General features: G+C 40.0%; 1 protein-coding gene across 1 annotated transcript; it reads right to left on the bottom strand.

Annotated features, from left to right (window-relative positions):
* Positions 1-12: 12 nt before the first annotated feature.
* LOC308307508 (xylose isomerase-like) lies at positions 13-12642 on the bottom strand. The gene is made up of 14 exons (XM_080752774.1): positions 12556-12642; positions 10867-10943; positions 10642-10714; positions 6451-6563; positions 5905-5930; positions 5329-5466; positions 5011-5120; positions 4780-4875; positions 4541-4624; positions 4292-4418; positions 1742-1847; positions 1252-1434; positions 1046-1120; positions 13-466 (listed from the first exon to the last, which is right to left on the bottom strand). The coding sequence occupies exons 1-14, from the start codon at positions 12581-12583 to the stop codon at positions 383-385; spliced, it is 1320 nt and encodes a 439-aa protein (XP_080608900.1). The 5' UTR covers positions 12584-12642; the 3' UTR covers positions 13-382.
* Positions 12643-14766: the final 2124 nt, after the last annotated feature.

The following is a 14766-nucleotide window of genomic DNA, read 5'->3' as shown; positions in this document are numbered from 1 at the left end:
CACGTGTTGTGATTGAAATGAACTAAATAGAGACAGTTTTAATTATCTATTCTATTTAAATGTACCTCTAAGTAAAACTGAACAATAAATGCGGATTAGAAATCTAAACATCAAAAATATCTGCTTTTTTCCTTCATCCTTTGTGGAATTAGACTACTTTAAATCAACAGTACATGTAATGTTAATAACATTATTATCATTTTTCAAACAATCTTTAACAATGCTATAACTGCATTAATACGCCTATATTATTGTTAACAGACAGTTCCTATTTACAGTAACTCTCCTATTAACCAACAGACAGAATTGTTTATTTCACAGCTATATCTGCACAGATTTTACTTTAAAGGTCAAATAGGCAAATACTTGCACAGAATGTATTTTATATGAAGTGATTAAAGATGGCTTCATATTTTTCTTGCTTCCCTGATGTCACCATTGGCTCTCCATTTTGCTTGACAAAGTCCTAATAACAAAACAAAAGAATTACAGTGTATCTCCTTGTTGATGACCTCAGTTTAAGATGTACCCTAACACATATAATAAACATTGTGTTTTCCCCATTATAACCATGGTTTATTCCAGAAAACAAGAAATGACACAAGGAAACATGTAACTGTTACAAAGTCCAGTGACATGGAGCAGCAGAAGCAACATTGTGGCTACTGGGCTGGCTACATTATCTATATTAGTGTCCACTAGGGGGCACAAATCAAAATGTAGAAGCATCATCCACTGTTCAATATGTTGATACAAATTATATAACATGGTGTTAGATGGTGGGAAACCAATGAGTTAGTTTTTTTTAAGGATTTCATTTTATTGAGTCAGGACAATAATCAAATATGGCCCTGAATCCAAACAAAACTTCAAACAAACAAAAAGTTAATCGATATCTGTCGATAAAAAGCCAGACGACTCTATAGTGCACGGTACGAGTAAAGTACTTAAGACCCATGTTTGACTAAAGCCTGATTTGTACTTTTATGTAGATCAATGATATAAATGACAAAACAGACAGTGATAAGATGGTGTGAAGCATTACCTCTAGCTCCTCTAATGATGCACTTCCATCTTCCACTTTCTGTCCAATTCCATGGCTGAAACTGGAGTAGCGCTCCTGTTCAAATCACACAGTACTGCGGTCAAAAATAGTATGCAGCAGACACCATATGATAATGGGATGTATATAATATAATGATTATTATATATAGTATGTAAGTGAGGGAATTATTAGCAGGCACTACATACCTTCACCATGTTAGTGATAACCCCTTCTTCAATGATGTGTACAGCATTTTTTAGCCCTCTGGCAAATGCATCCATGGCTCCAATGTGGGCAATGAACAGATCTTCAGGGTCTGTGGACTCTCTACGTACCTTAGCATCAAAATTCAGACCCCCTGGCTGCAAGCCACCTTGTTCAATAATAACCTGGAAAAGATTATATTAAGCAAAGGAAAATAAATTTCCTTCAAACAAATGCTTTTATGCAATACTACACTGCTTAATCAGATACAATGGCAGGCTAAAACTCAGTGATACTACAAAACAACATGATTTATATTGTTGTTTTCTCTGATTCAACCAATATTTTGTTAAATGCAACACTGACTCATGGGTTCAGGATTAACAGTTGAACTATTTCACATGTCACCCAATTATTTATTTTTCTTCATAGAAAGTAATTTGTTAATACATTTCTACTTGTTTTGATTTTTAATTGTATTAATTGTCCCACCTTCATGGCCAAGGTGGTGTTCTTGATGTCCATGGGGAACTGATCCGTATCCCAGCCCAGGTCAGGAGAGCCTGTATTGGAGTCAACTGAGCCCAGCATGTTAAACCTGCCAGCAGAAAACAAGGATAGAAGTTAGGGCATTCACGAGTAGTGATCTTTAAATATTAAGTATACAAGAGGCGAACATTGTGAAAATAGCCGATCTACATGCTCACAACGCCTCGCAACATTTTCACAATATTTAGCTATGGAACCGAGTCACATTAAAAGTAATACCTACAATTCCAAGTGCTTGTCAGGGTGGGGGTCCCCAGTTCAAATATGTTTATTTTGGGGGTCACAGCCTAAAAAAGGTTTGAGAACCCCTGGTATAGAGCATTAACAAATTCATCCACCGGCATTGACAACTCATTCTTATGACTTCCTATCTAGCCAAGCTTTATAAACTATATCTTTTTTTAAAGAGAAAACAATACAAAAATTTAAATAAGCGAATATTCGACTTCGGTGAACGTCGAATAGTGACTTTGATTGCGACCGTAAGGTCGCAGTTTAGTTGCGACCGTAAGGTCGCAGTTTAGTATGAAAACCTCCACCGGCCGTCCGTCGGTCACACGTGCGGTCGACCGCACGTCACACGTGCGGTCGACGTGTGATGAGGTCACGATGAGTCATCTATGCCCAAATATAGATTTCTAGGTCAGATGGCCCATAGAGTTTGTGATGTCAAACCTAGCAACCCAATATAAACAAACCTGATGTCAGACCTGAAGTATCCTTTTATACCCATATATGGAGATACAGAGATCTCCATATATGGGCATATTAGAAAGCCCATATATGGGCATATACGGATGACATCAGGGATATCCATATATGGGCATAAAAGGGACAAGGGCTTACAGTTAAGAGATCTCCATATATGGGCATATCAGAAAGCCCATATATGTTCATATACTGATGACATCAGGAATATCCATATATGGGCATAAAAGGGACAAGGACTTACAGTTAAGAGATCTCCATATATGGGCATAAAGGGACAAGGACTGTTACAGTAGATATAGAGATGTCCATATATGGGCATAAATGAACAAGGACTGACAAACACTGAGATCTCCATATAACCTATGGGAATATAAGGGACGAGGACTGTCAGCTTGTAGACCTATTTTCTAAATATTGTTGTACATTAAAAACTTGAAATGGGTCGTTCTGCATAGTACTTGGGATTTGTTGATGTAAATGTTCACATAGAGTGTAATAATTGGTAAAACAAACTTTTGGCCTATTTGTGGAGATAAGCAACCAACGGTCGCTTATCTCCCGATTAGGGAGTCTTACTGGTATGAAAACCTCCACCGGCCGTCCGTCGGTCACACGTGCGGTCGACCGCACGTCACACGTGCGGTCGACGTGTGATGAGGTCACGATGAGTCATCTATGCCCAAATATAGATTTCTAGGTCAGATGGCCCATAGAGTTTGTGATGTCAAACCTAGCAACCCAATATAAACAAACCTGATGTCAGACCTGAAGTATCCTTTTATACCCATATATGGAGATACAGAGATCTCCATATATGGGCATATTAGAAAGCCCATATATGGGCATATACGGATGACATCAGGGATATCCATATATGGGCATAAAAGGGACAAGGGCTTACAGTTAAGAGATCTCCATATATGGGCATATCAGAAAGCCCATATATGTTCATATACTGATGACATCAGGAATATCCATATATGGGCATAAAAGGGACAAGGACTTACAGTTAAGAGATCTCCATATATGGGCATAAAGGGACAAGGACTGTTACAGTAGATATAGAGATGTCCATATATGGGCATAAATGAACAAGGACTGACAAACACTGAGATCTCCATATAACCTATGGGAATATAAGGGACGAGGACTGTCAGCTTGTAGACCTATTTTCTAAATATTGTTGTACATTAAAAACTTGAAATGGGTCGTTCTGCATAGTACTTGGGATTTGTTGATGTAAATGTTCACATAGAGTGTAATAATTGGTAAAACAAACTTTTGGCCTATTTGTGGAGATAAGCGACCAACGGTCGCTTATCTCCCGATTAGGGAGTCTTACTGGTATTCGAATATCACATTTACTATGAAAGCCTGCAGCTCATGTGCGTCAGTCACGCCTCACGCTCCATATATGGACAGAATTCATTCGCAAATGTGACTTGCGTCACGGCAACCGCACATGCAAATGAATTCAGTCCTTGTCCCTTTTATGCCCATATATGGAGATACTTGCTATTATGCCCATATCTGGGAATGCCCATATATGGACATATTGTGTTAGTCTGTTGTTTCAGCACGACCTTGCTTCTAGGCCTTAGGGCATCTTGCTAGAAACATTCAGGTACATTTAGCAAAGTAAATCATAATTATCTTGTGCCTACAATCAAACATGGTTACTGCACACATCATCTTTAGTTCTGAACATTCTGCAAGATTATTCACTACTTTACATACAGTACATTTTATGGTATGAATGATAAGGTAGTCAAGGTGTCTTACGCAGAGGCCATGACAATATCATGCTCATAGGAGTGCCCTGCCAGAGTGGTGTGGTTGGGCTCGATGTTTAACTTAAAGTGACTGTCCAGCCCATAAGTCTTTAGGAAGCCAATGACGGTCATTGCATCTAGAAGCGACATACACAAGCAACAGATCAAATCAATGAATGAATCATCACAGCTTTATCTTTGAAACATGTGTCTTCTATGGCTAATATTTGCGTTTTGCTTTCAATGTGTGAAATCTTACCATAATCATATTGGTGTTTACAAGGCTCTTTAGGCTTGGGTTCGATGAGGAACTGGCATTTCAACCCAATCTTCTCTTTATACTCTGGGTATAGGGAGAACAAAAATCACATCACACTCAACTACAAGTGCACGTCTGTCTGTCTGTCTGTCTGTCTGTCTGTATGTATGTATGTACAGTACAAAACAATCCATGTCAATGGTAAGAATCTGTAACAAAGAATTTGTGTCATTACTTACTGACAGCCATTTTGAAAAAGTTGGCCATGTGTTTAAGTTCAGCAGCAACATCAGTGTTCAGTATGGAGAGGAAGCCCTCCCTGCCACCCCAGAACACTGAGGATAAACAGTGCATTTAGTACAACAGAATGATTATTTGTTGGGACACAATGAGTAGCTTGTCAAAACATTGGTAATTCAAGGACTATAAATGGAGTTACACAGAGTGACTTGACATCATCTTGCTCTTACCAAAATTGTCAGCTCCCAGTTTCTTGGCAATATCCAGTCCCTTCTTCACCTGTGCCCCAGCATAGGCCAGAACGTGGCAGTCAGGGTTGGTGGCTGCACCATTCATGTACCTGGGGGAGGTATTAGTAATAGTATCCCTATGCATTAGAAGGAAGTGTTCTTGGCTGTTGCATCCCAGGATATGAATAAGACATAATCTCTTGCCCTGATGGGCCATTATGAATATTGAGGGGTTTCTTGTCACGAAAGAACCCATATAAAGAACCCATATTTAATTTAATAATGCAGGATTTACATTGAGACAGAGACAAAACTCACCTTGGATGAGCAAACAGGTTGCATGTGACCCACAGAACCTTAAGCCCAGTCTTGTTCTGCAGCTGAAGTGCCAAATCTGTCATCTCATCCAGGTTCCTGTTGGACTCCTCTAGACAGGATCCTTCTGGGGCCATATCCCTGGGGAAAGATGGTTAATGTGTATGTGTGTTGAATTTTATGTTCATATTTAACCACGAGGCGTAGATAGTCCCTATTCTGAGGCAATTAATAACTGAAGAGAGCAGATCTACAAGCTCACAGCCATTTTCAGTAAAGACATTTGGTGTAGAGAGAAAAAGGACCAAGCATAGACCATTGGGGGGCGGCCAACTAAATATAGGGATGAAGTGGTAAACAATAGCATTAACAAATGCATGTTTAAATGTATGGAAATTGGTTCCAACAGATACAAGAGGCACAGGAGAAACAAAACAAGGTAGTTTAAAATAATGAAAATGCCCCAAAGCCCCAATTATTATTAACACTGTTTCATTGCAACATACTCATTGTCAAGCAGACCAACAGCTACAGGTAACAATTCTGTCACAAAATACTTGTTTGAGTAAATTCAATTACCTGTCATGAAATGTGTAATATTTCACCTACAAACACAAGCAGATGTCATTACATGTGTCATATGAAATACATATCTAGTTCATTGTGATGAGTTATCCATTATAACTCTCCCAGTTTGCAGCAGATGTGCATTTGTGCAAGGTTCAACAGAATCAACACAGGACAAAAAAAAAGACTAATAAAAAAGGTGTCTGGAAATGTTTCTTAACTAAAGAACATCTTCATTCATGCAAGGTATGCACAACTAAATGATCATGCAAGTACTAGACTTGCATAATTTGTATTGTATAGTACAGGAATATCCATTATTCACATGTGAAATTATGAATCTCCAATGTAAATAAATGTGGAAATATCAGCTTTTAATTAAAAAATTAAAATTTGAAAAATCTGTTCAGCAGACGTTGCAACATGGACACTGGTCTTAGAGGTCTTGTGTGAATGTCAACATTCAATGACCATGTCAATGTGACCATTGTGGGTTTTGAAAGAGTCAAAAAGCCACGTGGATTGAATCTGTATCTCTGTATAAAGGAGCTCATGTACACCAAGTTTCGTGAAGAACTCAAAAGCAGCATGGAGCCTTTTCTTGGCTGATTCCATGGGGGTTCCTTCATTCCATGCTCTGTGAAGGGTTGGAAACCCGAAAGGGTCAGCACCTGATGCATGGAAACAAGTGACACAAATAACTTAACATTTCAAATATCAAAGCCCGCCCCTCATATAACCAATATGGATTTCAATATGAGAATCTCAGCATGGCAGCATGAAACCCAATTTTTACTCTGTCATACAATGTTGTCAGTTGGCAAACCATTTCAAGCATAAAATGACAACACTGTCAGATGACAAAATATAAATTAGGCTTAAGAGATAAAGGTAATGAACAGCTGTCATTACCCAGCTGTCATTACCCTGCTGTGACACATCTGTGAACAGGTCACAGATGTGTCACAGCAGGGTAATGACAGCAGGGGCTGGTATACCCAAATCAAATGTACCCACTATTACATTAGTTGGACTTCATGGCGGACTCAGCCAGGCGCAGCGAGGAAGCAGCAGACAGACGCAGTGAGGAAGCATCCAGACGCAGTGCAGCAACCATGGACATTATAGTGGGCAGTATTCAGGAAACTTTAGCCCTGATGAAGCGGTTAATTGACCAACCTCGCACTGTACACCCGCACGGTAACAGCAGTGGATATGGACAGTCCCAGTTCATGCCTGGCCAGTACCCTGGCCAGTACCCTGGCCAGTACCCTGACCAGTACCCCGACCAGTACGCTACACCCCACAGGCGCTCATTATTCTTTGCCGGCGACCCACATCCCTCCAGATCCCATACACCCTCACCAACATTCATGAGCCCCCATCCACCAGCACCAGCCCAAATCACCCCACAGCGGCGAACCCCCTCCCCATTCGAAGCAATTGAAGATGCTTGAAGCACAGCTTCACCTCACAGCGTTCCCCATTGCTTTTGCACAAGATTGTAGTATAATACACACATTAGCACATTATACCCTTTTTTCCCCTTTTTCTCATGCACAATAACCATGCACAATAACCAATGTCCTTACGCCTGTTGCTATGCTCAGACACTTTATTGTATATTTTACTGTTTTTATTTGATTATTTTTCTTTCTTACGTGCATCTGTCAAAGACAGTTCAGGTGGCAGTGCGTTTATTTTGCACACGTGTTATTTGTGGTGCCTTATTTTTTACATCTAGACCTCAGGACTTTTTGGAGTGTGTAGTATATTGTAACATTTTTATATTGTAACATTTTTTGTATATTTTAACTGACTACATATATTTTAAACTGACTACCTCTTGCTTTTGTTATATTGTTGACGTGCACTGCACTCTGGACATTTTTTTTGTAAGTGATTGATAAATAAAGTTTGATTTGATCAATAACAACTTGTAGATCTGCCCTTTTTCAAGTAATTGTATTTCAACAAATAACAGATGTATATTATTTTGCAAATTTTACTCAAGTTAATCAATGACCACTGACTTACATGATTTCGATGAACACAATAACTGATCAATAAGAGAACGTTTAGCTGCACTGGTTTGAAGAGCAGCTTATTCCAGCATCAATGCATGCATCAGATGATCTATGGACTATTTTCTTACGATAAACATTAACTAAAGCCTATAACATGATATAATAATAGACCCTTACAAGACTGTAACTGACAGAGTACAAATGGAACCAAATGGACCCGTTTGGGTTCATTCATTTAGTATATTGATGCCAATGCTTGATATGTTTTATTCTTAACATTTCAACAGTGTCAAATTATTTATATTGTGGTTTTGCTACCTATATATATATATATATATATAAAACAAAAACAAAAAATATATATATATATATATATATATATATATATATATATATATATATAAAATATATTATATATATATATATATATATATATATACTTTTCCCAACACTGCAATCTAGCCATCTGAGTACATTCTATGCACTTTATACACAAATAAAAAAACAAGGTTCAAAGTTCAAGGTGGTACTTTATTTTCACGTTTTGTACAGATACATAAATGGGTTCACTTTTAAGAATGACTTTTTGGCAGCTTTTCCAAAAGTATCAAATCCCTGGACCATTATACTACAGTATCAAAGTATAAAAAATTGAAGATCTACAAGCTTGACATGCAGCGTGAAGTGACACATTTTGAGCAATGAGCATGTAGACATATCAAATCAAAATAAAAAATATTCAGACATTTTCCACACAAAAAAGACGTGAAGGACATAAAGGCTCAGAGCATCTTCAAAGGTACTCGTGCAACAGCGTGGTATATTACAAAAGAAGTTCAGCTTTTCAGTCCTTAAGGGTCAAGGTACTCAGCGAGAACCCTCCTCACTCTCTTGCCCTCGGCCTCATTGGTATCAGTAGTATAACGATTGCACTCTGTGGCAGGCTGTCTGTTCCGTTCTGCTTCCAAGGCTGCCAACGAGACCTCCTCCGTAGCCTCCTTGTTGGCCACACAAAAATTGTGGAGGACAAAGCAGGAGTAAATGACATAGGGCAGGTCATCCATGTTTATGTCCATAGCCCTTCGTAGCGCGCCAAATTTTGCCTTGAGCTGACCAAAAGCGCACTCAATGACCATACGTCCCCGACACAATGATAGTCCAAAGTACTGCTCCCGAGGTGAGCTACCACCTAGTGCATAGTCCTTCATCAGGTAAGGCAGCAGTGGGTAGGCAGGATCACCCAGAAGATAGACTGGTATAGGCAACTCGTCCTCTACAAGCCGTTTTTTCATAGCAGGAATCCTGCCACTCTTCAAGTCTTTGTTTATCTGGGAATTGGCAAAAACACGTGCATCATGCACACTCCCTGGCCACTTTACCACAACATCAATGAATCTGTACTTGTAATCACAGGTGGCTTGTACATTAAGGGAATATCTGCTTTTCCTGTTGATGTAATCCGTCGAGTTGGCTCGAGGCGCCTGCACGTCTATGTGGGTGCCGTCGACAGCTCCCAAACATTGCGGCATGCCATGCGCACGTTCGAAACCAGCAACCAGATCCTCCACCTCGCGCTCAGTACATGGTTTTTTGATGTACTTTGGTCCTAGGTGTGTGGCGATAGCTCTGCAGGTCTCCCGTATAATGACCGATGCAGTCGGTCGGGACACGCCGAAGGAGTTAGCCGTCTTTAGTATCCTTCCCTCATCGTTCAGGTAATACAAAGTCATTGCAACCCTCTTCAGTGGATCAATCGGTGCCCGCATATTTGTAGTTTCCTTTTCGATATGCGGTCGTAGTTCTTCGCACAAGGCGACGAGAGAGGCCCTGGACATGCGGAAATTCACCCTCCATTCACGTTCTCCAACAACACCATTGACAAAATTGTCCCAGAAATCGCTGGTCCTGCCTGGAACCACCCAACACTCCCTTCTCGTTGCTTTTCTCGTTCTTCTCCGGGGTGGGTTTGTCATGTCTAGAAATTTTAGAAATCGTTGGTGACGCAAGTGTCCTTTTCGTCGGTGTTCTTCTTCTTGGAGCAGTCGGTGTCGCTCTTGGAGCAATAATTGTTGGCTTAAAAGTTGTAGCAAAAACTGTAGCTGCTGGCACAAGAACGCTAACACTCCGACCTCCATTGCTACTGTAGTGTTGCTACTGTAGTGTTGTTGTTGTTGTTGTTGTGGTGTGTGTGAGCAACTAGTGGGCTGGACCCTTCATGGAGCAGGGGAGGAGGAGCAGGGGAGGGGGTGTTATGACATCATCGCACTCTCCCTCGCCGATTTCCTTTATTACACAGCTGCGTATTTGATGCGAAAACGCACTTTTCCACTTTCAGACCCGAATTCAAAAAAGTGTCGGATTAGGTCATAAAAACGCGTCTCCGTGTGTCAAAATGGCCGTTTTACTACTAAAAACTACCTGGTAATAAGAAATTCGTCTCCGTGTAAGAGCCCTCTAAATTTGATTAGCTGCAGCTGTGTTTACCTTACTATGACACCTCTAAAAGACTAGGGGTTCCAGAGGGGCTCAATAATTGATAGTTATAGGAACCAAATGGACCCTTATGAGTAACTCTGAGAGTGTACAAATGGAACCAAATGGACCTGAAAAACACAGTGGATTTAAGTGTGGATTGGGGTCTCAGGCGTAAATTGTATTGTCAAATCATGCATATCAAACTGGGGGACCTTGAAAGTAAAAAGCTGGAGTATCACTGTCTTACCAGTCCCACAGAAAGAGTGCCAGTAACAGACTGAAAACCGCAGCCAGTCCTCCATCGTCTTACCCATCAGAACCTATAGGGATAACATTACACAGGGAAAACAAATCTTAAAGTAACCAACAATAACTTTTACTGAACAATTTACAATAAAATGTACACAACTAGGCTATATAAATTGTTGTTGAGGGAGATCTGTCCCCATATAGAACCTCACCGAGATCGTACCTGTTGTGCATTGTAATGTTTGAAGCACAGAAGATCTTGAGCTCCAGCATCGGGTTTAAAGAGGATCTTTGGAATGCCTGTGCAAGAAGGAATACAGGAAAACTCTACCTAAAACAAACTCGTTTCCCAAACGGGTCTGTGGCCTTAAGCTAGATGCAGAATAGACCAAAATCAAATCTTTGCTTCTGGGGGTCCCTGGAACAAAATATTTTGCGATATAGGGTCCATTCGTGGAACAAAATATTTTGAGATGGGGGTCCGCGGCCAAAAACACATTTTGGGGGTCCTTAACCACTGATAGGCACATTCTACAAATGTCTTCTAAATCCTAACAATTTTCTGAAAATAACTTATGTTGCCATCATTGTTTCTCAAACTTTGTCATATCAAGGACCCCCAGGATGATATGTATTTGGCCACAGACCCCCATCGCAAAATATTTTGTTCCAGGGACCCCCAGAAGCAAAGATTTGATTTTGGTCTATTCTGCATCTAGCTTAAGGCCACAGACGCGTTGGGAAACGAGTTTGGGTCGAGTTTGTTTTAGGTCGAGTTTTCCTGTTACCGCAAGGAGAGAGTCAGTTTTCCATATTATTCTTAGTGGATCAAGGTGAATTCATGGGGTTCAAGTTTGGGTCCCTTCACTTACTATACAGGGAAAAAAGACCTCCAAAAAATCTTCATTAAGTGGCATGTGAGGGGTCTAACTAGGGGTTTTTCATGATCCAGAATCCATTGCAAGCATTTGTTTTGCACGAAAAACATTCCTCTGGCTAAAAAGGGACACAACAAATCTGAGCTGACTCCAGAAAAGTGATGACTCATCACTAAACCATAGTTTTGGGGGTCAGTTTTTAGCCAGAGTAATGTTTTTTGTGCAAAAGAAATGCTTGGAATGGATTCAGAATCATGAAAAACCCCTAGTTAGACCCCTCACATCCTACTTAAAGAAGAATTTTTGGGGGTATTTTTATCCTGTATAGTAAGCGAAGGGACCCAAACTTGAATCCCCTGAATTCACCATGATCCACTAAGAATAAAATGGAAAACTTTTAACATGTTTTTTGGATGACTCTAAGGATCATAAAAAACCTTGAACCATTACTATTGCAATTTCTTTTGGGTCAGGCCCTTTTTTTTGCTTAGATTGACTGGCATATAATAGATAGATATGCCTAGTACCTTTATTATCCCAAGGGGGAAAATCAGTTGCCCAGAGGCAGCACAGCAGTACAAGGATTATTTCCAAAGTTACAGAGAAGTATGAAAAAGATAAAAAGAAAAAAACAAGAACAGAGTAGCCTACAGTATATACAGTAGTAAGACAAAGAGCAATTGGTTGTTGACAGTGATCAGTTGTGAACAACAGCACACAGGCCTTAACGTTAATTTATAGTAGTAGCCTATACACATTGCAATAGGCCTACTGTAAACTGTGCAGATATTAGATGATTCGATTAAATCATACCTGTTAACATCAACACAAATGTGCTGGACCCAATGTTTTGAGTTCATAAATAAACCGAGGGATTGCTCATTCAAAGTGCACACGCACACCGCACTGTGAAACAGCACGCTTTCAACACACATGCGCCGAGTCTACCGCAGATCATTTATATGCAGCACCTTAGACCGCAGATCATTTATATGCAGCACCTTAGATTTGTGAAACAAACGGATTATAATTACCAGCAAAGAATTCTTTCTCCGATGCCATTTTCAGGCGTTCACAACTTCTGGTTCGGGTGAAAGTTCGATCGCGTCCAACAAGTTCCACGTCCGCCTTCTATCTGCTCATAAAATGAAGCACTACTGTGTTTGGACACAAGGTGTCACTAGACACATACGCACGCACGCACGCATGCACACACACACTAAGCCTGGTGATGCGAGGTTACACACACACACACACACACACACACACACACACACACACACACACACACACACACACACACACACACACACACACACACACACACACACACACACACACAGTTACCATCAGTTTTAGTCCTGTTTAAGTCCTCTGAAATTAAAGTCTCAGCCTAGTTGTTGACTCAATATCAAAATATCTTTAAGGGATATAACACTTTCAAAACTTTTTTTTCGTCTAATCAGGCTTGTATGAACACCCTGAACAGTTTTTAATTTGCTTCATTCAGTATTTAGATATTTGATGTAAATGTTACCACCTCCAACACGCCCAGGCCCTCTCCACATACACACCCATTGTAACTTCAAACTCCATTTTAACCATGATAGATTCATTAAAAACACCCATTATTTTTTCTGGTGACTCATAATACCCTCCTAATACGTGAGCAGACCGTGTTTTTTCAATAACTCTTTTCATTTATTTTCAATAAGTTTTGAAAGTGTTATATCCCTTTAGTCTTAATCAACTAAATGAACACGGCTATATATGCGTATAATATTTTATATACCATACATATACTGTAAGTATTTCTCACACACACACACACACACACACACACACACACACAAAATAACTAGTTAATGCATGTTCAATATGTTTATTTTAAATACAATGGCACTAAAATATTTGATGCGGAAACATCAACAGAGAAATAGAAACGATAGCAGGACACCAACACACAAACCATAAATACATATTTACATTCATTACAACAGATATACATACATCAGAGCCTTTGGTCTGGAACAAATGCCAGGTGAAAACATCAAAAACTCAAAGCATGTCCCTGTGCATGGTTGAAGCCCTATAACATTTACCCAGCACATAATACAGTGCAAAATATGATATTGCTTTCGTTTTGTATAGGGAGTTTTGTCCCTTCGTGAGATTAAGGGTCGAATCATGCTCCATAGTTTAGACAGAGCCGAACCAAAATAAATGAGCCTCTCAAACGACACAAGAGACGATATATGACGTTGCTGTTTGTAGGAAGACCAACACCACCCGAGGTTTTGCATAAAACTGGATAAAATAGAAGGCAAAACAAATACTACCAAATACCAGGCACTGTAGGGTGAGGCACTTGTGCACCTAACAAAGACTGGTGTGGCATCATGACATTTGGCACATGAGAATAGTGTTTACATCTTAAGCTGAACTCATACTCCGCCATATAGTGTAGCTTGGTGTGGCAAGCGACACAATCATTCAACGTAATATAAATCAGGCTTCACTGAACTGCATGTGTCTGTGCAAAAGTGTGGGATGTGGGCAAAATCAAGACTGTCCAGGAAAGTCTCTAAGTCACTTTTACTTAATGCCTCTTGTGCCCCTTAAGCAACTTGGTAAGTGTACGGTGGGTGCTGAACCCCATTCTCAACATGTAATTCGAGAATGATATCAGAGTGAAGGGCTAGGTGCAGTTCACGCCCTGGCACCCTGTGTGTGTGCCATTTTACCTACATACCCGTATTTTCCGGACTATAAGGCGCACTTAAAAGCCTTTAATTTTCTCAAAAAACTACAGTGCGCCTTATAGTCCAGTGCGCCTTATATATGGATCATTCATTGGCATTGACATTCCCTTTAGCACAGCTCCATCTGTTTGATGCATAACGCAACGGTAGCGTCTATTATGTGCGCCTTATAGTCAGGTGCGCCTTATATATGAAAACAGTTTGAAAATAGACCATTCATTGACAGTGCGCCTTATAGTCAGGTGCGCCTTATAGTCCAGAAAATACTGTAACCGTCACTGTATCACTAGCGTTGTCCCAAGAACTCCCATGCGTCTTCAGCGATGACATCTCTCAACCTCTGCTCATTGATTCCCATGACAATTATCTTGAGAAAGTACGATGGCCCCACTGCTTAACTCTCAAATACCTGGAACGCGCCCGAGTCGCGTTAGATTTTAACCACTTTAACCATTATTTTTATGCTTTAACTATTGAAAAATA

Source organism: Nannobrachium achirus (genome assembly GCF_963921795.1).
Source record: "Nannobrachium achirus genome assembly, chromosome: 2".
Lineage (NCBI taxonomy): Eukaryota > Metazoa > Chordata > Actinopteri > Myctophiformes > Myctophidae > Nannobrachium > Nannobrachium achirus.
The sequence above is the reverse complement of the archived record's forward strand: the minus strand, read 5'-3'. Positions and strand labels throughout refer to the sequence as shown.